The sequence below is a fragment of the Lagopus leucura genome, unplaced genomic scaffold (genome assembly GCF_019238085.1).
Source record: "Lagopus leucura isolate 7727_CA_CO unplaced genomic scaffold, USGS_WTPT01 Super-Scaffold_100015, whole genome shotgun sequence".
Lineage (NCBI taxonomy): Eukaryota > Metazoa > Chordata > Aves > Galliformes > Phasianidae > Lagopus > Lagopus leucura.
In genome coordinates, this window is record NW_024962269.1 from 410,704 (window position 1) to 436,817 (window position 26,114).

The window sequence follows — 26,114 nt, forward strand, 5'->3', positions numbered from 1 at the left end:
ATCATTCCTTATTTTTCCTTTGTTCTTCACTGGAAAATTCCACTCTTTGGTTGCATAAAATAACTAACAGCGTTTGCACCTTCCTCACTGTTCAGTTCTGCAACAAAAGTCATCCTCTTTTCTGTTATTGCAAGCTTTATTCTGTCTGCCAGTCACGTGTCCTGTTAGTAAAATTCTTTAACATGTGTAGTTCAATATCCTCTTGATATACTCTCTAGACCCGTCATAGAACACATACAACATAGAGCCAGCAAGATCCTCACGGCTGTCACTGGAGAGGTGTCTCTCAGGATGCTTCACTCAAGCTTTTACATCCCAGCCCTGCGGCCGCTGTTCTCAGAGAAGCTGTGCAGCACTCAGGGTATGCCTGTAATCCCTGCAGGTTTACTTCAACTGAGTGAGGTTTCTGCATCGTCCCTGAAGGCACCCTTCAGCCTCCTGAGGGCACACAGCGTTGTCACCATACTGCTGCTGACATAATCATTCAGTGGTGTGTTTTTTTCCCCTCACGGTTGGGGATGGCCTCTTCTCTCAGGTAACAGTGATAGGTAGGACAAGAGAAAACAGCCTTAAGTTGCACCAAGGAAGGTTCAGGTTGGATATCAGGAAAAACTCAGAGTGGTGAGGCACTGGTGCAGGCTGCCTTGGGAGGCCCAGCTCGGGAGGGAAGCATCCTTGTTCGTAGAGCTGCGGTCTGGCTAGCTGCCCAGCCCTCGTCGCCACGGTAACTGCGCACACCTCAGGCCAGATTCGCGCAACGGCTCCTTTAAGGAGGAGCAGTTCGCCATTTTAGGTTCCCCCGCCCCCTCCTGTCACGTGACGCTGGCGGCCGCCATCTTAGGCTCTCCGCGCCGGCGCCTCGCGTTGCTCGGGTCACGTGGGATTGGGGCCGGCGGAGCTGAGGGGAGGGGAGCGGAGCCGCGCGGCCGGAGGCTGAGGGGCGGTGGCAGCGACACGATGGGGCAGTGCGGGATCACCTCCTCCAAAACCGTGCTGGTCTTCCTCAACCTCATCTTCTGGGTGAGTCCGGTGGGGTCGGAGAAGATGGGCGCATCTCAGAGGTGCGGAGGGCTGGGGCCGAGCGCGGTGCGGGGCCCGGCGCTGAGGGAGGTGCGGGCCGCGCTGCCTCGCTGCTGTCCGGCCTTACGGCCGCCTGGGAGCGCCGCGCTGTCCCGTGTCTGTTTCACCGTGTCCCATTTCCCTTTAAACTCGTTAAAAGCGTTTGTGTTTCCTTGGGAAGCCGCGCTGTGTGCAATCTTCTCATTTCCAAGCCGCCCTCCTCCGGAGTTGGGAGGTGGATGAAACTGCATCTGTTGTCTCAGCGCTGGGTAGCATTTAATGAGCATCAGAGATCCTGCCGTAGGGGCTCTTGTGTAACGTGATACAGCTGGAACTGCGGTATTGAGGTTTGCAGATTTTTGCCGCTTTAGTTTCTGTAGGGCTGCTGCAGCCACCTAGTTTTCGGCCTTTAAAGTCTGCCCCGAGCACTTAGTGGTAAGTATGTGACACTGATTTCTTCCACACGTTTAACGCAGAACTATTCGTACGTAGAACTTAATGGTGTGACAGCAAGTGCTGTGAGTCACTTTTTCTAGTCAGTGCAGTTTCACAGCAGTATTTATGCCTTGCTTGAACCTGCCACAGCTGTGCTTACCCAGCCTGGGGAGCAGCAGGCTGCTGGAAAAAAAAACCTTGCTGAAGATGGGTGTTCAGTTGTCTTTGCCCATTGCCAGGTGTAGAGCAATGCATGCAGAGATTACACAAAGTCATGATGTGAACTTTAAGAATTCCTTTTTTTTTTTTTTTTTACGGGGGGGGGGGGGGGGAGGGGGGGGGGTGTTAATTTCTCTGTTTCTCATTTTCTACTCCTGGCTCCAGGAAGGGAAGATTTCGCTGCTATTCAAAGCATTGAGTAGGGAATAGTTGGTAAGGAGATACTAGGAGATAAAAGTGTAACTATATTTAGCTAAATAATGATTAGTACCATATGAAATGTAACAAGTGTTAGAGGGTAACTGTGTTTCTCTAGATTTTTACAAAGGAATGTGTCTCTTGGGTGCTTAAGCATGAGTTATGGTCAGGCAAAATGCACGTCTGTGCAGTCTCACTGGCATTTGTATATACAGCTGTTCAGAGAGAGAAGTTGATGTGAGGCATATTTAAAAGATCTGTGTTAGGAGTAGTCTCCATTGCTTATCTTGGAAGTATCATCACAAAATGGGTTGGAAGGGACCTCAAGAATCATGAAGCTCCAACCCCCTGTCACAGACATGGCCACCAACCTCCCCATTTGATACTAGACCAGGTTGCTCAGGGCCCCATCCAACCTGGCCTTGAGCACCTCTAGGGACATGGCTGGAAGCTCCTTTGTAGGGAGTGGTTTTTTGTTACATGCAAGTGATACTGAAAGAGTATTGTGAGAGCTGCCAAATAGTGCTTAGTTTTTCACTGGATGTGAAGTTGCTGTGAGTTGCATCTTGAAGAAGTGCTTTATGCTCCTTAGTTACTGATATAAATTAGGTTGTGTTTTTAACGGATGCAAGTTCTGTGAGTTTTCTCTTCCAACCCCAAAGTTCAGTTTTATATATTTGGAAGGTGTTGATTGCTACTTGCTGCATTTAGTAATTCAATTGCAAGTGTGTTTATTCAAAAAAAAAAAAAAACCACCACCACCAACAAAAAACAACACACCCATCAGTGTTAAGCACAGAAGCTACTTGGTGTAATACTTAATAGTGTTTTAGGGTTTTTAATGGCACTGTTCTGTTCTTAAGACAAATTTGACTCAGATGATGTGTAGACAGTTTGTGTTTAGGTACCAAGTACTCTGTGTCAAATCTCCAAAGAGGTCAACTTTTGCTGACAGCTTTTTGACAGGGAGGCAGCTTCAGTGGCCATACTGCTGATAAGTTGTACGTGGAATGATAAATGCAGGTTTATCCAAAACTGAAAGCCTCGAAACCTGTGTCTTGGCTCTTTAGCCAAGCTGTAGCCTAAAGGTAGGAAAGAATGAATGTGACTTCTTACAAAATTTAAGCAAAAGTTGTGCATCTCAGTTTTAAATGGCAAAAGAGAAGGAAGCATTTGAGTTCTTGATTTAGCATGTTTCATTTGGTGACTGAGCTGAACGTGTATAACATTTAGTGCCTATCTAGTTGGCAGTATAATTGCTTCTGTGCCATTACAGAAGTGTTCTGATTGTCATTCATATGTCATTCCAGTATTGGTAATCAGATCATCTAGATTTACACTGAGGCTTTTGACAGCCAACTGCCTATAATTTGTCAAGTAACTGTGAAACGTCCTTGAATTGCTTTTTTTAAACTTAGTATGTCATTTCAGAGTATCATATATAAACTTTGTGATCAACAGGATTGTCATAATCTTTATGGTGTGCATTTATATCACAGAATTAACTTGAATTCTGTATTTAAACTTGAGATTAGTTTGCTGCAGCCATTGAAAGCTCTGACAATTAGCCGAGTGAATTGTTTTTGAAGTGTTTAGACAGTGCTCTCAGAAATATGGTTGGTTTTTTTTTTTGGTTGATCTTACATGAAGCCAAGGATTGGCCTCAGCAGTGCTGGTGGATCTCTTCCAATGCAGGACTTTCTATTATTATAACTTTTTTCTCCCTAACCACAGTTCTGATATTTGTGGGAGGTGTGAATGTTCAGAACACTTTTTTTTTTTTATAGTTCAGTCTTTTGGATGTGAGATGTTCAGAAAATTACTACTGCTACTGCCTGGAGGAAAAAGAACAGCTTTATTAGTTCTGAATGTAATTTGTTAAAAATAATTGATATTTTGAATTCCTGTCTACTAAACATTTTGGTTCTTACTTTCTCCTTTGGTACCATTTTCTATCAATCGCTTGGTTTGCTGGGAAAATGTTTAGTATCTATCAGCTGTTCTTTTGGTACTGTGAACCTGATGATGTCTTCATCAGAAAAGTTTAAGCCTTGAAGTACTGAGTCACTCCAAAAGTAATGTCTCATATTTCTTTCCATAGAAACTAGAACAGATAGAAAGAACACCTTAACACTATTGGATAGAGTGGATTCTCAGTTGCAAGTTATGGTATGATAAAAAGACAAGAAAGAAGGCTGGGGAGGAGGAAGCACTGTGGGGCTGTACCTCTAACCAACACATAGGTCTCTTAGATCAGCATGACAGTGGTATCAAAAAACACCCCCATTTTCATTAAGTACTTAATAACAGAAGAGGAACTAAGGATGCTTGCTAATAAATAAAGAGCACTGTCTGCTTTGTTCTGCTGAAGTGGGCAGTTTCACTGATGGCACCTCTAATCACATGAAGCCACCATTCTGTTCCTGTTCTGTATGACACTGTTGCAGTGCACTGAGATGTTTACCTCAGGCTTCTGTATATGTTGCAAGAGTTCACATGTTCTGTTTCTGCAGTTTCTTTTAATTCACAGACGTGTTCATATATGAGTGTTTGGTTATTACTAAGCTCTAGGGGGAAAAAAGACCAGCAAGAAAAAGGTTTTATTATTTTCTTAGTATAGGTGTGATTTAGTATTGTTAACAGATCCTTCAGTTGACGAGACTGCTTAAGTAAAATTAATACAGAGCGTGCATGTTGGCAATAGCAAGTTCCTTTTGCGGCTGCAAATGTGTAAAGAAGCAAGCTAGTGTAAATGGTACTGCCATAGGCTTTTTGCCAAGAGAAGCTGTCCCTGTTTGTGGCAGCAGACATTAAGAGTGGTGTCTTTGCTTATGCTCACACAGGCTTTCTTAATTCATCAGGAGTAAGATCCTCTTATTTTTCTGTATTGGTCTCAAGTAGGATGTCATCTCTGATAGTTCTGTGGTAGCTCCGTATTTGTCTTTGCCTTATGAAAAAGGAAGGTCAGGCATGCTATCTGATAGCTGTACCTGCTCATTCATTTATGGCTGCTGATGTAGCCCAAGCTCCACCCAGTTTGCAGTTTGTGATTCTAAAAATTCATCTCCTTCTGGAAAGTCTGATGTTAAGTTTTATTTCACTTCATTACACCCAAGAAATAAAACAATAATGCTTCTACTAAGTGCATTTTTCCAAAATACCTTTGAATTATCTCCCCCTCACCCCCTGTGGGATAGGGGCAAGGATCAAAGAACAAAAGTAGAACTTGTGGGTTGAGATTAAACTAATCACAAAGATAGAGAAAAGGAACAGGGAATAGCTAGAACAAGTGATGCACAGGCAGTTGATCACCACCTCTGACCTATGCCCAGCTGGCCTCCTGAGCAATGGAAGAAAGTGAGATGAACTCCTCCACCCTTCAGACTCCTTCTGCATGATGTCACATGGTGCAGAACATCCCTGTGGCCAGTTTGAGTCAGCTGTCCTAATTCTGTTCCCTCCCAGCTCCTTGGGCCCTTTGCTGCAAATGGCCTTGGCTCTGTGCAGCACCACTTAGCAGCAGCTATCAACACCACTGTGTTATCAGCATTGTTTTTCTCCTAGAACCAAAATGTAGCATCGTAACAGATGGTCTGAAGAAAGCAATTCCATCCCAGCTGAAAGTAAGGCACTAAGTTAAAGCTCCATCAGGTGACTTGTACAGCTTAGTTGAAAGCTATTTGAAGAAATGAAATAAATGTAAAAATGCAGAGAAATGCTTTTGGGCTTGTTCTTTAGGAGGTAGTGTAGATGGCTAAAATGTTCAAGGATGCCTACAGTTGGAGTCTGTGTTCATAAAGAATACGTATGCTTTGACAGCCTGTAGTGCTAAAACAGTACCTAATACCCTATGCTTCCTTTGAGGTTTTTTCTTTACCTGTACATCTGCTCCTTGAGAAAGGGAATAAAGTTTGCTTTTGCTCCTGTGATGCTTTCTACTTGGTATTCACAAGCCAACTCTTTTAACTGTTCTTTAAATTGCTTAACTATCTAGAAATCATTAATTTTACTATTTGACCAAACTAGTATAAAATAGCCCTAGTAGCGGTTGTTGAATCGCCAGGCTTCATTTCAATATAGCAAGAAGGCTTTTTACAATCCTGTGCTTACTTTATAACTTATGCATACTCATCACAGCACAGTAACCACAGTATTAGACATTACGTAGTATTACATTAGAGAAACTAGCTGTGCCGTCCTTAACAGGAATTGTAGCCATGCAAAGTGTAGTGTGTTCATGAATTGCTGGTAGAAAAGGAGGAAGAAAATGCAGCAAGAGCAGAGTTTGGTGAAATCTAGCAATAGGAAGAAATGTAAAAAGTTAAAAGCAGACAGAAGTGAGCTAACCTTCCCATTTCACTGGCAGCTGGAGTGTCTTCTGGTCTGGACTTTAAAAGCAAGGCAATGAAGAAACTTCTCAGGTGTGTTTTGATGATCAAAGAGTAGATTGACAGATAATCCCAAAGGCTTCCTCAGAGGAGATTACTTGGCAGAAGCCTTTTTCTTTGAAGGGCTGACTTCTGGATGTGAAAGTAGCCTACTTTGTGCCTCTGCTGTTCTGGCATTAAACGAGTGTATTTTCAGGAATGTTGAACAATTTGGAATCCAGTGCATTGTGGAGAACTTAATCAGGAATTAGGGTATAAAGCTCCTGAAGCATCACAGCCTCTGAATGATTTTCTTAAAGCATTTGGGCACAAATTTTCAGGTAACAAACACATCAGGTCTTGGATTTTTTTGCTAGGCTTTGATTTGCTTTTAAGTATAAATCTCATCATGTTTCTTTAAAGGAGGATGTTCAAGACTTTGGATCATGAGATTTCTTTAGGATTGTTCAGATGTAGATTTGTGCTTTAGAAGTTTATACCTGAGAGAAGCAGAAACAGCTTGCAAAGTGAAATGCCACATATTTGAATAGTATTTAGAATTTGAAGTATTGCTTCATGCAGCAAGACAGCTTCATAGCATGGCACAATCATTGTTCTTGTGCAGGGCAAGGAGTCTGGAAACTGTGGAGTGTCAGGTCAAGTTGTAATTAACGCTAAATAGATATAAAAGAAGGGTGATATTGGGAACATTTCTTTCAGTTACAGTAAAAATCCCTATTCCTCTGTTCTGCATCTCACAATTAGTGACGTTTGAAATATGTAATGCCAAATGCAGAGGAGATCTAGCTCAGCATTTTGCTTTAGTTATGAAAGCAATTGAATTTGAGGCTTTTCTTAATGCGTAGTGTTACAGAATTGAGTTTGGCTAGTACAGAGAAAGCCACATGGCTTGATTTTTACTTTGTTTTGTAAACCTCTGAGATACCTCAACCATGTTATGCAGTTGATTAAAATTGATTTGCTTCTCTTAAAGAGTTTTGAGAGACAGTCACAGTTCAGTTTTGCATGCAAATAATTAGTGATGAGTGGAAAAGAGTGGTCAGGAAGCTGTTGAGTTCTATGGTGGGTGGACATAAATTTAAAGCAAGTAGAAGAAAGGGTTGCATGTGTGCTTGTGTTTATTTTGGAGGGGGATGAGATGGGAGACAGAGCTGAGAAGTGCTGAGAAGAGTGAAGAGTGGCCTGATCCTACATATGAGGCCTTTGAGCTTAAAACTGAGGAACTAGACTTTGAAATAGAGGAAGCCAAAAAAGAAAACACTGATGGAGGAAATCTTTCTGTATCGGACACGAGTCAGGTCATGAATATCTTGGTGTTGGGAAGATGGAGAACAAATACAGAAGCACTTGGGGGCAGGGGGGAGGAAAACACTTCTTAAGGTACTGGTTTATGACTGAAAGCTGGACAGTAAACCAATGTTCTCTGTGTACAGGTAGAAAAATGTCAATATGTTGATATGCAAATGGAGGAAAGAAACTTGGAATGAAGCTGATACAACCTCAGAGCCCCCAGATCTTCTGAGTAAATATGGCAGTTAAAAAAAACCAACACATTCCCATCAGACTAGAAAAGCAGTGTGAACTAAGATTCACTGAAGCTTTAACACGAGGAGGGAAATAGACACATTGGGAGGATAGTGTGTCTAACATAACAGTGGAATGACCTGTATTACTGCCAGAACTCAGCAGTGACGATTGGGAATAGTAGACTTTTGTTGTTGTCATTCAGGGTTCATTATCAGAAAGAGTGAAATACTGTTCTTAAGTAGTCAGATACCAGGTGCAAATGTTTTCTCGTGTGTATATATATGCGTGTGTGTGTGTATTTGTAGTGCTTAGCTGCTATTTTGTTTGCTTTTTCAGAGATTGTCTTTTTCTTGACATAGAGAACAGAATGGAGTTTCCATGGGAACAAATGCTCTTGTTTGGCTCAGTTAAATGAAAGAGTTAAAAAGGAAAAAAAAAAATTTCTGTGGAAATTGACTGTGAAATAGCAGAGCAACATGAAGGCCAGCGCTTTGTGCAAGCAGTCTTGGGATGAGTTTCAATCTTGAGATGAGTTTCATTTAGATCTGTTAGGAAGGGAAGTTAGGGTAGTGTAAGAAAGCCATAGGATGTAAATAGAGCTGCCTTGTTCCATTGTTGGTAAATAAATGATCAGCAGAGCAAGTGCTGTTGATCTCTTACTTTCCAGTCATGCTGCTCTTTGGCAGCAAAAGTCTTAGCTTTCAAACCTGCTGTGTATACGTTATTGAAAGTATGAAGTTCTTAGTGCTTGTTGCTGCCTACTTCATGGTATGGGGCGAGTCAACAAAGTAGGCTTGTCTACCTCAGTGCATGTGGAAGGTGGAAGCTGACTTTAGTGAAAGCAGGCATTGGCTTAGGAGTCTGCATTACACTGCTCCAAAGATGGAGGGAACCCCAAATTTTAAAGGCTTTCCTGTAACACTTTGATGCTTTTTATCACTGCATGCATTGCAGAGTAGATCTTCTGGCTTCCCCTCCAGTTACTTGCGTTCTTGTTCTTTATTCAACAAGTCTTTGGAGCTTGGTGCCAAAGCAATCATATCAAGCTTTTCTGAACTATATGGGGCGTATATAGCCTTAATTTTTTTCTCTGATGAATGGGGTGTCTGAATGTTAAAGACTTGTTCAACAAACTATTCTCATCAACTGTATTTGTCTTGGCAGCCCTTTTAAAGGTTAACTTATGCTAAAACAAGAGTATGCCACATCAAGTTCAGTACTCTGAAGTTAAATGCTCCAAAGGGATGTGTGAATGCTGAATAACCAGTCATCTCCATAGAGCATGCATGTGACCTGGCACTGATTCAGGAGCTGCTGCCATCTCTATTCAGAGCCTTGAGCAGATTGTTTGAGAATTCTCCTTTCAGTCCAGCTTATAAAGGACTTACTTGAAATTTGTGTGGGTCATGTATTTGATTTATATTTGATGATATGAGAAACACATTAATCAATATGATGGCTTTTTATTTAAACATTTTTGTGCTTAAGTTGAGCCAACTCAGTATTCTGTGGACTTACTTTCTGCTCTTGAGAATAATAAGTATTGAGAATTGGATTACTGTACTTTAGTTCCTCCTTGTGACATTACTTGTGATACAGATCTTAGGTCTTCTGCATTATTTCCTTCTTTTGGAAAACAAATTATGGAAGCTCATGAAACCAAGCTCTAGTGAAAATGCTGATGTAAAGACCTGGCATTACCTCCCTTGCTGTTAAGAGCATGCTGAAGGAAGCACTAAGCATCACTTGACTGGTGTGGAGGAAAGGAAGGTATTTGAATTATTTTTTCTGTAAACTAAGAGGGCATCATTGCTGTTTTCATTGTGCTGCAATCAACTGGGCAATTGTAGTGGTTCAAAAATAATGTGAAAATGTAATATGGAGGGGGGGGATTCAGAAATTGTCTTTTAGCTTTTAAAACTGATCTGAATATAAAAGTTCCAGAAGGCACTGTTGTTTTCAGTTTTTATTTCCACTGAAGATTAGTTGTGCAAATGATTCTGTGGAAGAGACAGCAATAATTGCAAAGGGCATGGACACTTTATTGGCTAGATGCTCACTTCTCAAGTACAGAGAAGTGGGTCTTCAGAGAGAGGGAGAGAGACGTGGGTCTTCAGTTTCTGCTTCATGATTGTAGTGCACTTTGCAGATGGAGGGATCCACTCTGTTCCCAAACTTTCATACCTTTTCCACAGAAACACCTGTTCTACAACCTTTGGAAGCAAAACCTAAGGACCAGTGTTGTTGTGGCTGGTACCTATCTGTAGAACCACGTGTGAGAAGGTGTAAGTGAGGACTTCAGACAAGGCTGCTTTAATCTGAGAAGCCTGATGAAAAATGTGAACTTCCAGTTACAAAGCAGTGTTCTCTTTAGGAAAAACACTCTCTGTGCTCATCGATTTCTGAGGCTGTATGTGCTGGACTTGTCCTGCATAGTACTGAAAGGGCAGAGTTTCTCCTAATGTGAATGCTTCTCAAAGGAGGGATGGGAAGCTAACATCTGTAGTTTTGTAATGCTTGATTTCTGTCTCTGTTCAAAGATATTTAAATGCATATGCTCATGCAGTTAGCAGGAGTCTCAAGTCTGCCTGTATGAACCATATTTTTCTTAGAGAAGATGGAAGCTGCTTCAATTTTCATCATAGAGGAGGACAAAGAGGCTCACATTGGTTCTGCTTTCACTTTTGTTGATATTTTCTGTGCCTGATGCCAGCTGCAGCCATTTTTCTCTGCCACCTCACATAATACCATATTTCTAACAAGCGTTTTAGTCCTTAGAGGTGGGAGATGACATCGCTGGCCTGTCATTCACATGCTTCATTGCTAGGCAACAGTTAATGTAATTCCATTGCTCTGTGACACTACTTTGAATCTTTGTCTATAGGAATTGTATATCTTTGTTTTGCCACGCTGCACCTAACATGGCAGGATTTCTGCACTTGGATTAGCACTTGGTGTTTTGTGTGAAGGAGCGAGTGTCCTACAGCTTGTTCTCCTCAGCTTTTGTTGTCTGGAGGTGATACCTCACTGTTGGCCTTTGACTGTTAATTTTCACTTTCGTGACTGTTGTATCTACATCGTACTTTCTACTGGATGACTGAGCTTCTGGATGCTTTAAATTCTTGTGGGGTACACACTTACCTTTACTGCAGAAATAAAGGCAGAGAGGTGGAATCAGAGTTCAGATCCACGCAGAACAGGGGGGTACTTTTGAGCTGGCTGTTAATGCTTTTTTTTTTTTTTTTTTTTTTTTTTTAAGCTAGTGTTTCTATAACCAAGTGCTGCGGAGGGCATTTGGAATGGGAGACTTCATCCTAGCAGTGCTTATCCAGTGTTGTTTCTATGGAAAATAGTTGCAGTAATATTGCAGAACTAAGTGTAGATAGTAGCAAAGTGTGCTGAAATAATAGGCACCAGTTTTCTAAATCCTGTTCTGTGTGCCATACTGAACAGGCTGCCTAAGGAGGCTGCTGAATCTCTACCCTTAGAGTTTCAAGAATGGACAAACTGCTGAGCAGCCTGGTCTGAATTCCTTGTTGATCCAACCTTCAACAGAAAATTGGACTAAATGATCACCTGAGGTCCCTCCTGGCCTGAAGTATTCATTGGCGCTGCTATTGCCTGACCCAGTCTCATAGTGCTTCAGTTGCTGGCACTAGCTGTTGGCATTCTGTCTGCCCTCTTATTTCACAGTGCAGGGGGAGGAGTGGTAACAGCCTCTGAGTGAGAAGGGAGGGCAGGAATGGGGCCGGCTGCAGCATTCCTCCTTGGGTCCTGTTGAGTGAACTTCTGTGCCTGAGATGTGGATTGGAAGGGGTTTCACAAACCTTCACTGCGAAATGAAATTCCTCAAATCATGCCTTAGTCTTTGCACCTTCTGAATGGATTGTTTTAGTGTAGCCTTGCAAAGCAATGTAATTCATATGCACTGTGACACCAGGGGAGTATCATGAAACATTCGAATGATGCTGAATGTCATTGCAAATCAGTTGAATATAATTGCTTCATTTTAAGTTTGAATGCAGTGGTTTTATTCTGTAGTGAGTGTGGTGCTATTTGATTCAGGCCATATATTGTTAGATGGCGGTAACTTGAAGTGATTTGTTTTCTAAGAAAAGAGCAACTTAATACAGTGACCCTTAGGAAAATGGCTCTTTTCCTGTATCTTTCAACAGTTGGTGCTTCAGACTTCAAAAAAGCTGCTGTCTCTAGGAGAAGTTAGTTCACAAGACGTGTGTGCATTCTGTTCTGACCTCAAATCATGGGTAGTCAGACAGCAAAATGAAGAAAATAGTTAATTGATGGTAGTTAAAAACCACATACTTATTCTGAATAGCAGTTCAATTGCTAATAAACTGGCTCTGAAAGTGGTCTGAAATCCATTTATCAGGAGTATGCAGTTTGTGAATGTAGAAAGCGAAGCAGCACAGGAGGGAATGTGTCTGAGAAGGAAGCAAGTTCTTGGTGTTCATAGTATGGTTACCCTCACTTCTTAACTGCGTTCCTTAGGAGACTATTAAGCATAGTCAGAACTAGAACCATCTAGATTAAGTGTAATTGGGAAGCGAAGCGAGCCTCTGAGATATTCCAGACAAACGTACACTGTGATCTAACAAAGATGAGGCAAATAATAAAAATAGGTATTTCTGAAGGGCACTGCTTTGTAGTGCTTGATGACAATAATTGTTACACAGTGGTCTCGCAGATGGGAGTTTGGTGTTCAAAGAAGCTGAAATGTTACTGTCTCTTGTAGGCAGCAGCAGGCATACTGTGCTACGTGGGAGCCTATGTGTTCATCACATATGACGACTATGATCACTTCTTTGAAGATGTCTACACGCTCATTCCAGCAGTTATTATCATAGCTGTGGGAACGCTGCTTTTTATTATTGGGCTGATTGGATGCTGTGCCACAATTCGCGAAAGCCGCTGTGGACTCGCTACGGTAAGTTGCAGAGCTGCTGTGTGGTGGTGCTCCCTTGCTGTGTATCTGGCCTTTGTCCTTTTAATAGATTTTCAAAATGCATGTTTTTTGAATATTTCCTCTTATCTTGCCTTATAGCCTGAAATCTTGTTAGTTTTGTTCCTAACATCCTATGTTGGATTTCTGTTCTAAATAACGGTGTTAGTTTGCCTGTTCAGGCAGCAGCAGAGTCTTTGTGTTTCACATTTTAGAGCTGTGATCTTTCTTTTTTTTTTTTTTTTAATCACCTCCTTACAATTAAGTGAGAACAAGTTAAATCTGTGTTATGTTTTCTGATTGAAAAGCTGGAATGGGATAGGAAGAAAGGTGAGACAGGTGCCTTCTTGTGTTAAGCATACAGCATTGAGGCTGACTGGGAATGATTGTGATGCTTAAGTGTTCTTTGTATGGCTTAATTTGGACACTTAGTTTCCAGGAATTTATCTTTTTAAGTGTTTTAAATATAACTCTAGCTTGAGAATTAGGTAGGATTTAAGTTAGGCCAGTATTCAAATCATCCCCACTTTGCTGCTGTTGGATGCTGCGTGGACTTAATTGAATGCTGAAAAGTCCTCTCAAGTATGCTAATACAAATGCATAGATTGTTACTGTTTTTGTTTCAAGACTTGAACTGAAAAAACATTCCCTTAGTCTCTCTACCAGTTTTAGGAATAGCCTGGGTAGCTTCTTTGTTGTGTGGCTGTAATATTTACCTAATAAAAGGGTGTTTCATTAAAACACTTCAGTGTGGCTTTTCAGTCCAAATGATCAGCAGTTACCTGACTGGGTGGTTCTAATTCTCATTACCTGGTACAACTATAAGCTCTAAAACTTGAGTCACCTCAGGACTCGCTTGATCAACTTACTTGCCTGCTTTAGGTAATTTGCGAAGTTGAAACCTGAGGAATAATTTCATAATAAATCAGAGCCTGTTCTAAGACTTTCAGATGGTCAATTGTGGAAATGTTTGTGCAAATTCTCTGAACTGTGTTTTACAGTTTGTGATCATCCTGCTCCTGGTTTTCATTACCGAGGTTGTGGTGGTGGTTCTTGGATACATCTACAGAGCAAAGGTAATAGCCTTTAAATTTCAGTAAATATTTTACTGTGAACTGTGATCAAAATACTGGGATGTAGGATTTGCTGTAATTGGTTCTGTAAAACTGTTAGTGGATATTCATTCATTGTGCTAATTGGAGATTGATATCTTAAAATTTAGAACAGCGGTGTCTCAAACTTACTGATAACAGCTTAACATTATCAATTACCTCAGTGTACATCATATTTCTGGTATCTTTGGCAGTGCACTGAAAGGTCAGTTGATCAGGTGGGACTCTAGCTTGTAGTGCAAGTGGTCCCTAGAAGCAATTGAGGAAAGCTGTGTACTTCCCGAGAATGGGAAACCTGTTGGATTCATATGCAGTAAATTGAACAGTTGCTTTTTGCTCAGATTTATGCAGAAACGTAGCATATAACATTGTGGTCTTTCAGAAATTACCATGTATCTGGTCTAGGCTAAGCTGCAGTCATTCTAAGTTCCAGTGTAAAAGTGGTTTGCTGCTCTCTGGTTAACAGCATTCAGGACAGATAAAAGATGCATGCATCTGTCTTCTGTAGCCTGTCTGAAATTACACACTTGAGTGTGCCTAGCTGACTTGCAGGAGTCAGTATTTGAAAACTAAATTTTGAATCTTTTCAAAGGGCAGACAAAGTTACTGTTAGTAAGAAGTGGCTGTTCTCTACTACCCTTTGGTATTTACTGTTTTAAACTTGTTCTCAGGGGCAGGAGGAGTGTCATACCTATTATAAGTGAAATTGGGAGGTGAAAACTGCCTAGATTTGATTGTTTTTTATTACTTTTTTCCAATTAATTACTGTTCAGACATGCAGAGATGGGATCAGGAAAGCCAAGGCAGAGATGGGATCAGGAAAGCCAAGGCAGAGATGGAACTGAGCTTGGCGAGGGATGCAAAAAATGACAAGAAGGGTGTCTTTAGATACGTGAGTCAGAAGAGACAGACAAAGCAGAAGGTACACCGTCTGGTAAATGAGAAGGGAGAACTGGCTTCATCAGACATGTAGAAGGCTGAGGTACTCAGCGTATCCTTTGCCTCAGTCTTCACTAGCAGTCAGGCTTCCCATGCTACTCATGTCTCTGGAACCTGTAGGTAGGGATCAGGGGACTGAAATCCTTCCCAGTGTAAGAGCAGAGCAAGTCTGAGAGGATCATGCAAGTCATGAGGCTGAATGTGCACAAGTCTGTGGTGCCAGATGACATGCATTTCAGGGTTCTGAAGGAGCTGGCTGGTTTGGTTACCAGGCCACTCTCCATCAGGCTAGAAAAGCTGCAGGCAAAGTCCCTGATGATTGGAACAAGGGGGACATAACTCCCATTTTTAAGAAAGGAAGGTATTAAGGCACATGTGAGATAAGGAGGCTGTGGTAGCCAGCATGGCTTCACTGAGATTGTGCCCAACCAGTCTAGTGGCCCTCTGTGGAGGAATGACAGTGTCAGTGGATGAAGGAAGGGCAACTGATGTTGTCTGCTTAGACTTGTGCAAAGTATTTGACGTGTTCCTGCATCACTTCCTTATCTCTAGATTGGAGAAATACGGGTTTTAAGGCTGGACTTTTTGTTGGATAAAGAGTTAATTGAATGGTTGCAGCCAGAGGGTTGTGATCAGTGGCTCTGTGTCCGTGTGGAGGCTAGTCACAAGTGATATTCCCTAGGGGTCTGTAGTACTTGTGCTCTTCAGCATCTTCATCTATACATAGTGGGATCAAATGCACACTCAGGAAGTTTGCTGATGATGCTGAGCAGTGCATTTGACACAACAGGAGGATGGGATGCCATCCAGTGGGCCCATGTGAATATGTTCAACAGTGCCTAGTACAGGGTGTTACACTTGAGTCATTCCAGTCATGGATATGAGTACAGACTGGGAGAAGAATTCCTTGAGAGCAGATCTGCTGAGAAGGATTTGAGGGTTCCAGGAGGCGTAAAGCATGAGCCAGCAGTGTGCTCCTGCAGCCCAGAAGGCCAGCAGTGCCTTGGGCTGCATCACAAAATGAGTGGCCAGCAGAGCAAGGGAGTGGTTTGTTTTCCTGTGCTCTACCTTCATCTGGAGGCCCCATCTGGAGTGCTGTGTGCAGGCCTGGGGCCTGCGGCACAAATGCGATGTGGAGCTGTTAGAGTGGGTCCGGAAGAGGCTGGGGTACCTCTCCTGTGAAGAAAGGCTGGGGGAGCTGAGGCTGTTTAGCCTGGAGAAGGCTCTGGGGAGACCTCAGTGTGTCCTTCCGATACTTGAGGGGGAGTTCAAGCAGGAGGGAGACCAATTTTTTACACAACTAGTGATAAGAGGGAATGGCTTTAAACCATTTTAGGAAAATGGTTTAAGGAAAAGGAAAGGACATTTAAGTTAGATGTTTGGAAGAAATTTTTTATTCAGAGGGTGGTGAGGTGATGGAACAGGTTGCCCAGAGAGAAATTCAGGGCCAGGTTGGATGGGGCTCTGGGCAGCCTGGTCTCCTGGTTGGTAATCCTGTCCATGGCAGGGGAATTGGAACTTGATGATCTGTAAGGTTGTTTGTTTTGTTTTTTTTTTTTTATATAGTTTTGTGCTTTGTTTTTCACACACACTGCCCTAACTGAAGAAGTCAAACAACATATGAGTATTTATTGAAAATTGTTTTAGTCTATATAACAAAATGAGGATGTGTTTAATTTAACTAATGCAGTTTAGAACACCGATTCATACAGGAAAACAACTGATTTCAAACTAGTCTGAAACAAGTTGCCTGTGTAAGTTAAACTGTATTTAGTTTATATCTGTCTTAACACAGACCTACTTGTGAAAATAACCAGTATTCTTGGAAGGGGACAATAAGCTTGTGCAATTGCTGCAGAAAATCCTTCACGTAAAGCAGTTAAACAACCTGAATCTTTCTGCATGGTGTGTTTGCAAGATATTCCTGCAATAATTTGCAATTTTACAGAGTATGCTTGCTTCATGTTCAGTCCTGAAATTAAAATTCCTTGTGCATAATTCCTTCTGAAAGTGGTTATCCTGAACTGATTTCTTTTATTAAACTTACTTCAGTACCAAAGTTGAAAAAGACCAAACTTTCTGTTCTTTTACATAACAATTTATAGAATTGTACTACTCAAAGATTCTGGCAAGACTTCCTACAGAGTGAATGTTGGACATCTTTTGCAGGACAAGTAATGATTCTTGAGTGGCATCCATTTTTAACACAAGTACTGAACAGCATCTTTAGCAGCTTGACTCATCTGCAGTAGCTTAAGCTATTCCAGTAGCTGTTGCCATGTACCTTGTACAGCCATCAACATTTCTCAGAAAGCATGGGGGAGGTGGATTTTATAGAAAGTTTGATTGCTGTAGGGTAGAATAGTCAATCAAAATACCTCATCTTTGGTACTTTACCCACTCTGGTCAGAACGGGTGTATAATCAAAAAGTGTGCGGAGGTGTAAAATCAATTGGTGTACACAGGTTAGGTTAAGGATTATCAGGTGGAAAGATAATAAATGAAAAATGCTCACTGATGTTGTAGGCTCTCAATAAAGTTCATGAGGAGCAATCTCCAGGTAGAGATCCTTCCTCAGTGGCGGTCAGCACTTGAATGGGATCTAGGAGAGGTGCAGCCAGGCTCCATCCTTCCGGTAGCACTGGTGAATTGCCTTCACCTGTGTTCCTGGGGCTGCCTCTTGCTTGCCTCAGATGGTCAATCAGAGGTTCAGGCTGTGATTCAGCAGTTCCCATGGCTTAGTGTTATCCTGGTGGTCCCAAACAAAATGAGTTAGTCTGAATGGCTCTACTGATTTTTGCTTTTGCTTTGGAACTTTTGAAAGTGAGTAGAAAGTGGAAAGGTGCATACTTGCTCTCTTGGAGAGTTCTTAATTTCATGATATTGTGTCTGATACTGTGAGTTGTGCTACGGTGTTACAGTAAAGGCAGTTTCTTTTCTGAGATGGGTCTCTAAGCTTCTTTGTCTAACATCTTACTGAACGTAGCTTCTTGTTTTCTCTTGGCCATTAGCTTTAGGTTAGTAATGTTAGTTAGTTAGTTGCCAAAGACAGGTCAGAATTTTAATAAGCTGTACCATCAAAGTATGCTTGATATGTTAGGGAATTATTGTGGTTTTCTCACTTTTATACTTAAAAGTGAACTTATTTTCCTAGAGTTGTACTACTTCCATTGGTGTGCTAATGCTTTGCTTATGCTTCACAGGTGGAAGATGAAGTTGATCATAGCATTCAGAAGGTATACAACGGATACAATGGGACAAATCCTGATGCAGCCAGTCGTGCTATTGACTATGTACAGAGGCAGGTGAGATGGCCAGATGTGTGAAATATTAAATGATTTTGGGCTGTATGCCATTTAACTATCCATTCCATCTATGATTTGCTTAGATAACACTGTCATATAGTTTGTGTTACTTAAGTAACAAAACAACCTAACCTTATCATGTTTGTGCTTTTGGTATTACAGCTAAGACTTCTGTCTCGTTCAGTTTAATGAGTGGTTAACACGTAGCTCTTCACCTGTGTGTTTTTCAGCTGCGCTGTTGTGGGATCCATAACTACACAGACTGGGAGAATACTGTCTGGTTTAAACAAACTAAGAACAACAGTGTGCCACTTAGCTGTTGCAAAGCAACTCTCAGCAATTGTACTGGCAGTTTGACCCGTCCAATGGACCTTTATTCTGAGGTAAGACAGCTCAGGTATGAGCCTAGGGATGAGCTTTTGGTGACAATCATTTAATTTTCTTTTTGGTATAAATATCAAATCGAGCATGAAAGTTAATATCAAAGTAAACATGGCTTCTAAAGAAAAACTTTTCTCTTTTTTTTGTTCTTTCTGCCTTATTTGATGTTTTTTGGGGATTTTTTGGTGTGGTTGCCAGAGGGATATATAACAAGCCTTTTTGTTTCAGGGCTGTGAGGCTCTGGTTGTAAAGAAGCTTCAAGAGATAATGATGTATGTCATCTGGGCAGCACTAGCATTTGCTGCTATTCAGGTAAGAGAATGTTCTTTGTCTGTAAACTCAAATGGTGTTCTAAACTGCTGTCCGGGCCATTAGAGTATGTGCAGGATGCTGACAACTTTAGTTTGTACTTGGATTGAGAGAGAAATGAACCACAGTCAAAATGATGAAAATACCTCAAGACAAAACTTCTTAATTAAGTGTGGTCTAAAATCTGCTGCAAACAGGAATGTGTGTTCTGTTAGATTTCAGAATAGCTGAAAAGTCTGTTACGTGCAATAATCAACTAGAATGTAGGTGATAAATTACTCTTGAAACTAATTATCTTAAGCATCAGGTATCTATCTCTATGAATGTGCTCTGAAGGCATTTGAGACTGGAAATAAAAATTTGCATATTTAATTTACAGCTTTGAAACAGATGGCTCATACTTCATGCCATTTTAGAGATACAGCAGTGTATGCTTCATGGCATGCATATGATGTTGAGGCCGCCCACAAAACGCAGCAAGGTTTCTGATAGCATTATCTGCTCTTGTTCTGTAGAATTCTGCGTTTTCTTGTCCTGATTGCTGGACTTGAACCAAAAAAGGGGTTCTAATGCAGAGACCAGGTTGAGTGCAGGCTGTCTTCCACAGGAATTCTAATGGGTGTATTTTCCATGGTCGTTGAAAGTAACTGGGGAAACAGTATCTCAGTATTTACTAAGATTAAAAAAAAAAACACAGGAAAGCCACAGAACTGTTTGTCTTTTAAACATTCCTGTAAAATTGATCAATCAGGCAGGCTTAGTGCATTAATCCATTTCAGTTTGTGGCAATTTTATGGTCTATGAGAAATGTACTACGTATGCTGAATCCCAAGAGATTTGAAAACTACTTTTCAATTACTTTTGTACTCTTTAAATATCATTTGAATATGGAAAACATTATTTCTGCTGAATTGGGAAGCTTAAGCACTTCCATTTTTCAGAACCAGCTTTTGAGCTGGGTTGTGTGTTTTGAAGGTGAGCAAATCATCTTTTGAAAACACTTTGAGAGAATAATTCTATTTCTATTTCTGTTCTAGTAGGCTGTACTCACAGGTAGCAGTGTATTCAGTACTGCTGTTGAACTGTCCAGGACCAGATTACTACAGTAAAATTTGAGTTCAGTGCTCAGTGTGCTGAAGAAAGATATTTTTAATTGCTGTTCTTAATTTTTACCTCCTAAAGCAATATTTAGTCAGCTCAAATACTGAAATACATTTCTGTAATTAAAATGTAGATATTTCCACAACGATAGTTAACCTGGCAGATTTTTATGTTGTAGAAAACGAGACTGGGTGAGCTGAATAGAGAGGAGGCATTCAGAATGTTGGAGTTTGCAGGTTGATTAACAGGTCCACTCCGATGTGCTGTTATAACTCCTATAATTCCTCTCTGTTGGGATTGGGCCAGAGTTCCTACCACACACTTGAAATGCAAATGCGACTACTTGCATCCTTCTGTTCTTCCTGGCTAATCCATTCTCTGCAAGCATGTTGGTTGTATTCCTTTTGCAGTGGATGCTTTAGTTTGTCTCCCTATCAGTAACCAAGCAATTGGCAGAAAGTACATATCTAAACAGCTTGAAAGAAAATAAGAACATCTGACAAATTTCTTTGCTGGTGCTGTAGTAATGCTGTGTGTCACAATCTGTGACACCTGTTTAGAAAAGTTAATAAAAAATAAATCTACGTAGGTTGTTCTGAAAGTAACGTCTCCCATCTCATTAATGTCTCACTGAAACTGCGGCAGATACAAAGAGCACAATAACACTGTTTGGTAGAGCAAATTCTCAGCTACAAAACAGTGTTTTTCAACACTGTCTACCATTTGTCCAGCTACCATTTGCTATGTGTTTTTGCCAGTGATGAACAGTAAGTAGCCTGCGTGCTGTGCTTGTGAAAACTCGCACCAGTGGATGTGACCCAGTGTTGTTAATGACAACAACATGGAACAGAATATTGGTGGGCATGTTCACCCTCTACTGCCTTTCCATCATCATCTGCCTTTGGGCCAGCATAATAAAACAGGGCACATTACTTTCTGGACAGCCTGAATGCAGGCTGTTGGGAATACCTTTGAAGTCTAATAGTATTCACTGTGTGGTTATCACACTTAAATCTGCCAGAGGTCAGATTTTCATATATTTTTTTTCTACAGTTCAAATTTTGACGAGTTGGCATGATTGGAACTTAAATCTTTTGGAAACAAGTTAGTACTAAAGCACGTTGAAACTATTTGAATTACTTCTCAAAACATAAGATGTGAGTTGTGGCATTGTCCTATTTGAAATACAGAATTAAGGTATATGTTTAGCCAGTTCTCAGCAAAATAGTCTGCAGGACGATTGAAATGCAGATAAGAATGAGAACTTCAGTGGATGGCCTGTAACCTATGCCGTGTTCTGTAGAGGAATAGTAATCTGTTTGGGTTTGGTGTTTTTCCTTTTGGCCAATTCTATTCTCATTGCTATAAGCACTGAATAGTGTCCTCTCTGAACATATTTCTATTCTGTAATGCAATAAGACTGTTCAAAGCTTACCTCATAGCTTTAAGTCAGCAAATTTAGCCTTCACTGCCTTCTTTAAAATGGAAAGACTGAGAAAAGAACTTTCTTAAGGATTTTGGTTTGTGGGAAGACTTAATCTTTTTTGCATAGAATTAATTTTTAGTGTCTTCATATTCCAGTTACCATGGGGATCTGGAAGGGTGTGATAATTCCTTGGTATCAACTACAGTGACAGCACTGAACTATTAATAAATCAGAGGCAAAATGAAGGGAGCAGAGGCATTGCAGTGGGTTAAGTGCTGCTTGATTAGCTGTGAGAGTTCATTCTTAGATATCTTCTTTAGTAAATGATCATCTGAGATACTAAACATGGCGTATCTGTGCAGTCAGTTAGGTTTTTAGCAGGACCAAAAATAGGCTAATTGGTTTGATGAAAGTAGATTGGGCATTGTTAATACTAGTAGGCAAATTAAAGAAGGGGAGAAAAAACCAAAATCTGTCTGTGGGAGATGTTGAAATGTTTCTGAATGCTGTTCAAGCTTTATAAGATGTATGTATTGTTCTTCAGCAGACTTCTGTTCACAGTATTGATTAGCAATTGAAGAGAAACAGAATTAAATGCCTTAAAACTTCAGAACACTTCAGAGATGCTAGCTTATTTTTCAAAAATTACATGCTAAATTGTTTCTGTCAAGAAATGTGAAATGTGGAAGTTAATTCTGTGCTTACAGTAACTTACAGGAATATGCTTCCTATTCACCCCCTAAAGCATTTGCCTGGTTTAAATAATGACTCAAATTTATTATTCTTATTACATAGCTCGACTTTTGATTTTTCAGGTTTTATACAACTATATAAATTGAGTAACTTGAGTCAGTCAACCAGGATTCTCTGTGTGAATACCTGCAGAAGTGATAGAACTACTTATGTTTGAAACACATAGCTAGCATGATTTATGGACAAAAAAAAAGCCCACAATGAAAGGAATGTTTCTGCCTAGCACACTTCATCTTATCTTTGTTCTCAACAGAGGAAAGAATGCAGTTTTTGTGCTTGCTGCCTGCAAGCCTTCAGAGTTCCATAGCCACTGGCATTTACCACAAAGCTCCATGTCATGAGTCTAACTTGAGCTTGCCTTCTTTTTTTAATTGCGAATGTGGAAGGGTGCTTTCCCATGAAGAGCCATTCTGTCATGTAACTCAGTTTTTCCCCTTACTCTGACACGAGATAATGCCCTACTAGGAGTGAGCTTTGGACAGGAACTACCTGAGTACTGATAGAAAGTGAGGGAAGCGTGAAGTACACCAACAGACAGGCTGAGGTGCCATACTTGAGCTTACTCTCAATGTGCTTTTTCTGGTCCAAAGCTGAATTTGGCTATGGCTCCAAAGCAGAGAATAAACTACAGACAAAGAATATTTTAAGTCTTTATATCTTGTTCCATCCCAGGAAATACAAAACTTGCACTACAGCTTCATCATGCATGCTTCTTTTTAATCACTGCTTATTTAGACTAACATTTTTGAAACTCTTTGATCTTTCATCAAACTTAACTAGGTTGCATGTACCAGTTAAGCTTTGGCTTCAAAAACGTTTTTATGCATTTGACATTTTCATCAGACTGACTTAAAGAAAACAACCTCCTTCCATTGTACTGATTTCTCACAAAACATCATGCTTTGTGGTGGTTGGGTCATTGACCACCTGAATTTTTTTTTGCTTTCTGTTAAAGTCTCTTTTTAAGTAACCTCCTGGGGTGATGCTTTATAATCCAGAGCTATGACAGGATCACCTTGAATATTTACATCTGTGAATAGAATTTTTCCCTGTATGCATGTGTACAAATCAAGACAATCTTACTCCATTGGCAGCTCTTGTCAAGTCCTGAAGACCATCATTAAACTTAAAAAGACTGTACCTGCTAAAAAAAATCTTTCAAATAATAGCTCACTTTTGTAAAATATTCCTGGCCATATTTAGTTAAGCCTTTTAAATGTATGCAGAGCAATCATACCCTTAATTCCTGATGAACTTCTGCCAGTGTAGTCACAGCACTGCAGTAAAATTGAATGACAGGAAGCTGTCTAAAAGTGAGTAATTCATGTTGGCCTTGAGCTTTCTAGCATGAAATGTTAATAGATGGAGCATCTGAAATAAGGTAGTGTAGGTTTATAAAGCTCCTGGTTTTGTTCTCTTTCATCACAGTGATTGGTGCTAATGCATTTGAATGATGAGCTTTCATAATACATGCACCATCTAAACCTGTATCTTTCAGGAGAAAATGAGTAATTTCTTCCATCAGAATTTTTGTGGCAGCGTAAATGTGGCTGACCAAGACAACTTCTGTTAAAGATGTCTGTGATCTTGCAAGCAGATAGAAAGAAGTGTTTGGCCTTTGCTTTTTGCAGCAGAGAGAGAAGCTTTTTCAAGCATTTGTTGCTATCTTTGTTATGGGCAGTCACAGCCTCACAGAGCGTGTTGGCAGTTTCTGTGAAGACTGAAGAAGTTAAAGTCTTTTCTTCGTACTCAGCTTGTTTTCTCTTTTTCCTCCATAGCTTCTGGGCATGTTGTGTGCCTGTATAGTGTTGTGTAGAAGGAGTCGGGATCCTGCTTACGAACTTCTCATCACTGGTGGAACCTATGCCTAGAAGACAATGTGAACAACGTGGTTCAATCTTATCTCACTTTGTGGAAGGTGAATGGGCCAGGTCTACTGCAATAGTTTGCTTGTCCTAAGCTTAGTCAGAGCACACCTTTCACAGATGAGGAGAGCTGTACTGTACACTGGTGACGGGCAAAGCAACTCAGCTTTACACACACCCATATATACCTGTGACTTTCACTGTTCTAGCCAGCAATTCATGTATCTAAATGTTTTAGTATACTAGTAAACTTCCTGATTTCAAAACTATTTGCAAGTTAAGTGTAAATTGGCTGATGTGGAAGTCAAAGGATGTGTGCCTACTTTGGTAGAATTACCTCTAAGCATTAACTGACTGATTCTTGCATAGAGAGAGAATTTGTTAAACCTTCACTACATGGAACTTTTTTGGCCAAAGCTGTACAAAGGAAGCCAGCTGTATTTAATTTGAGAAGTATTTTAGTCTTGCCCCTCACCAGTGTCACTTTTTAAAAACACTTAAGTGAAGTCCAGTACTCTTTATATATAAATAGTAAAACAAAAACTAACCAAAATCTTAGGATCATGCGACTGCAGTTTCGACCTTCAGAGATCAAACCTTTCAAGCATTAGTGTTTTAAAATACAAGCTGGCTTTTCAGGAGTATAATGTATGCACTACTGTTCTATAATGAAATATTTCATTTTTCTATGAGGAGCGGTTTTATGTGTTGAGTGAACTGTTAGAGTGTAGCTCTTAAACTGGTTTGGAAATAACGTAGCCATGTAGAGTAGCAAAGTAGTACGTGAAAGTGATCTCAACTGTAAATAGTAAACCTGATTAAATAAATCTCTGTATATCCGCCCTATAATTGTCTGGTTTTTCTATTTAAGATTCCAGTGTATTGGTTCAAATGGAGTCTGCAAGTGCTGTAAGCTTTAATGTATGAAAGCACGTGTTTTAAATAGAGATTTAAGTGAATTCACTTAAGATTTGGTGGGAGCTTGTGTTTATATCAGATGTGTTTGTTTTATCTGATGCGGTACTTAGGAAGCACAGCAGAACAAACTTAGTTAAACTTAGTGGAAAGTTAACACCTTGTGAGCACGATTAGGGAAGAATCTGATTTCTCAACAGTTGGAGATCAATACTGTTGTATTTTAATTACATGTTAATCTGTCCTGTGTTATTCAGATACTTTGTCACTGCTCTGTTTTCAAAGGCTTCAGTTACTTCTGTAGAAGACGGCAGTGTTCAGAACTTCTACTGCTTTTTCTCATGCTCTTTATTATGCAAAATAGATTTGTTCAGCCACATTGATTGCAGCACATTGATTGTAGTGTTCTCAGACACCCAAAGAAATGTCAGTCAAGAAAGGGCAAATCTAATGTGTGGTCTGCTAAGACCAACGACTTTCTTCCTGTTGTTTCACTATTGCAAAAGTACACTTGTGGACTTCTGTGTTAATTTCTAAACATGGGCTGCAGATGATGTGCTCTTAGAATTGTATGTGCGCTAATAACCTGAAAGGCCTCTTGGGACACTGGTATTAAATGTCACGGATGTGGGAAATAAGCTTGCTAACAGAATCCACTGTTAGTAGAGAGGATGAATTTAAGGATTATGTGCATCTTGTTGTATTACATACATTATATACACTTGGCAGAATCTCAGAGTAATGAAACTTAACCTTAACACTTAAGAACTAGACCAGGACAGATTTTAAAAACAGGTTTGTATTGCACAAGACAAAGGTAAGAATACCTCAAAAAGAGGTCAGCTTTTACTAGCTATGAGGCACGTATAAGCTCTGCAGCCAGCAGCCTACAGGTACTCCTTTGAAGTCAGTGTAATTATGGAAAGATTTCTGCTACAATGCACGTACTTGTTAATCTTGCTGGAAGACATGGATTTGTACTACAGGTGACTTGACTGCATAGCACCAAATACCTGCTTGTAGATCAGGGAGGCCTCTGCATGTTTCATAAAATAAAATTCATGCTGAAATGTAGAAACTTCTTTTAAAATCTAATCAATAAATGCTTTACACCTTACTTGCATAAAGGGCTGAACTAACCCAATACAATTTATAACTGTGTAAATTTGTTGTTGAAAACTAGTGGCATTTTTGCATGATTTGTCAGCATTCTATATACAGT

General features: G+C 40.4%; 1 protein-coding gene across 1 annotated transcript; it reads left to right on the top strand.

Annotated features, from left to right (window-relative positions):
* Positions 1 to 891: 891 nt before the first annotated feature.
* TSPAN3 (tetraspanin 3) lies at positions 892 to 24,823 on the top strand. Its single transcript, XM_042876129.1, has 7 exons — positions 892 to 1,020; positions 12,580 to 12,771; positions 13,788 to 13,862; positions 18,041 to 18,142; positions 18,373 to 18,525; positions 18,752 to 18,835; positions 23,891 to 24,823. Exons 1-7 carry the CDS (start codon positions 958 to 960, stop codon positions 23,981 to 23,983), a joined length of 762 nt encoding a protein of 253 aa, XP_042732063.1. The 5' UTR covers positions 892 to 957; the 3' UTR covers positions 23,984 to 24,823.
* The last annotated feature ends 1,291 nt before the right edge of the window (positions 24,824 to 26,114 follow it).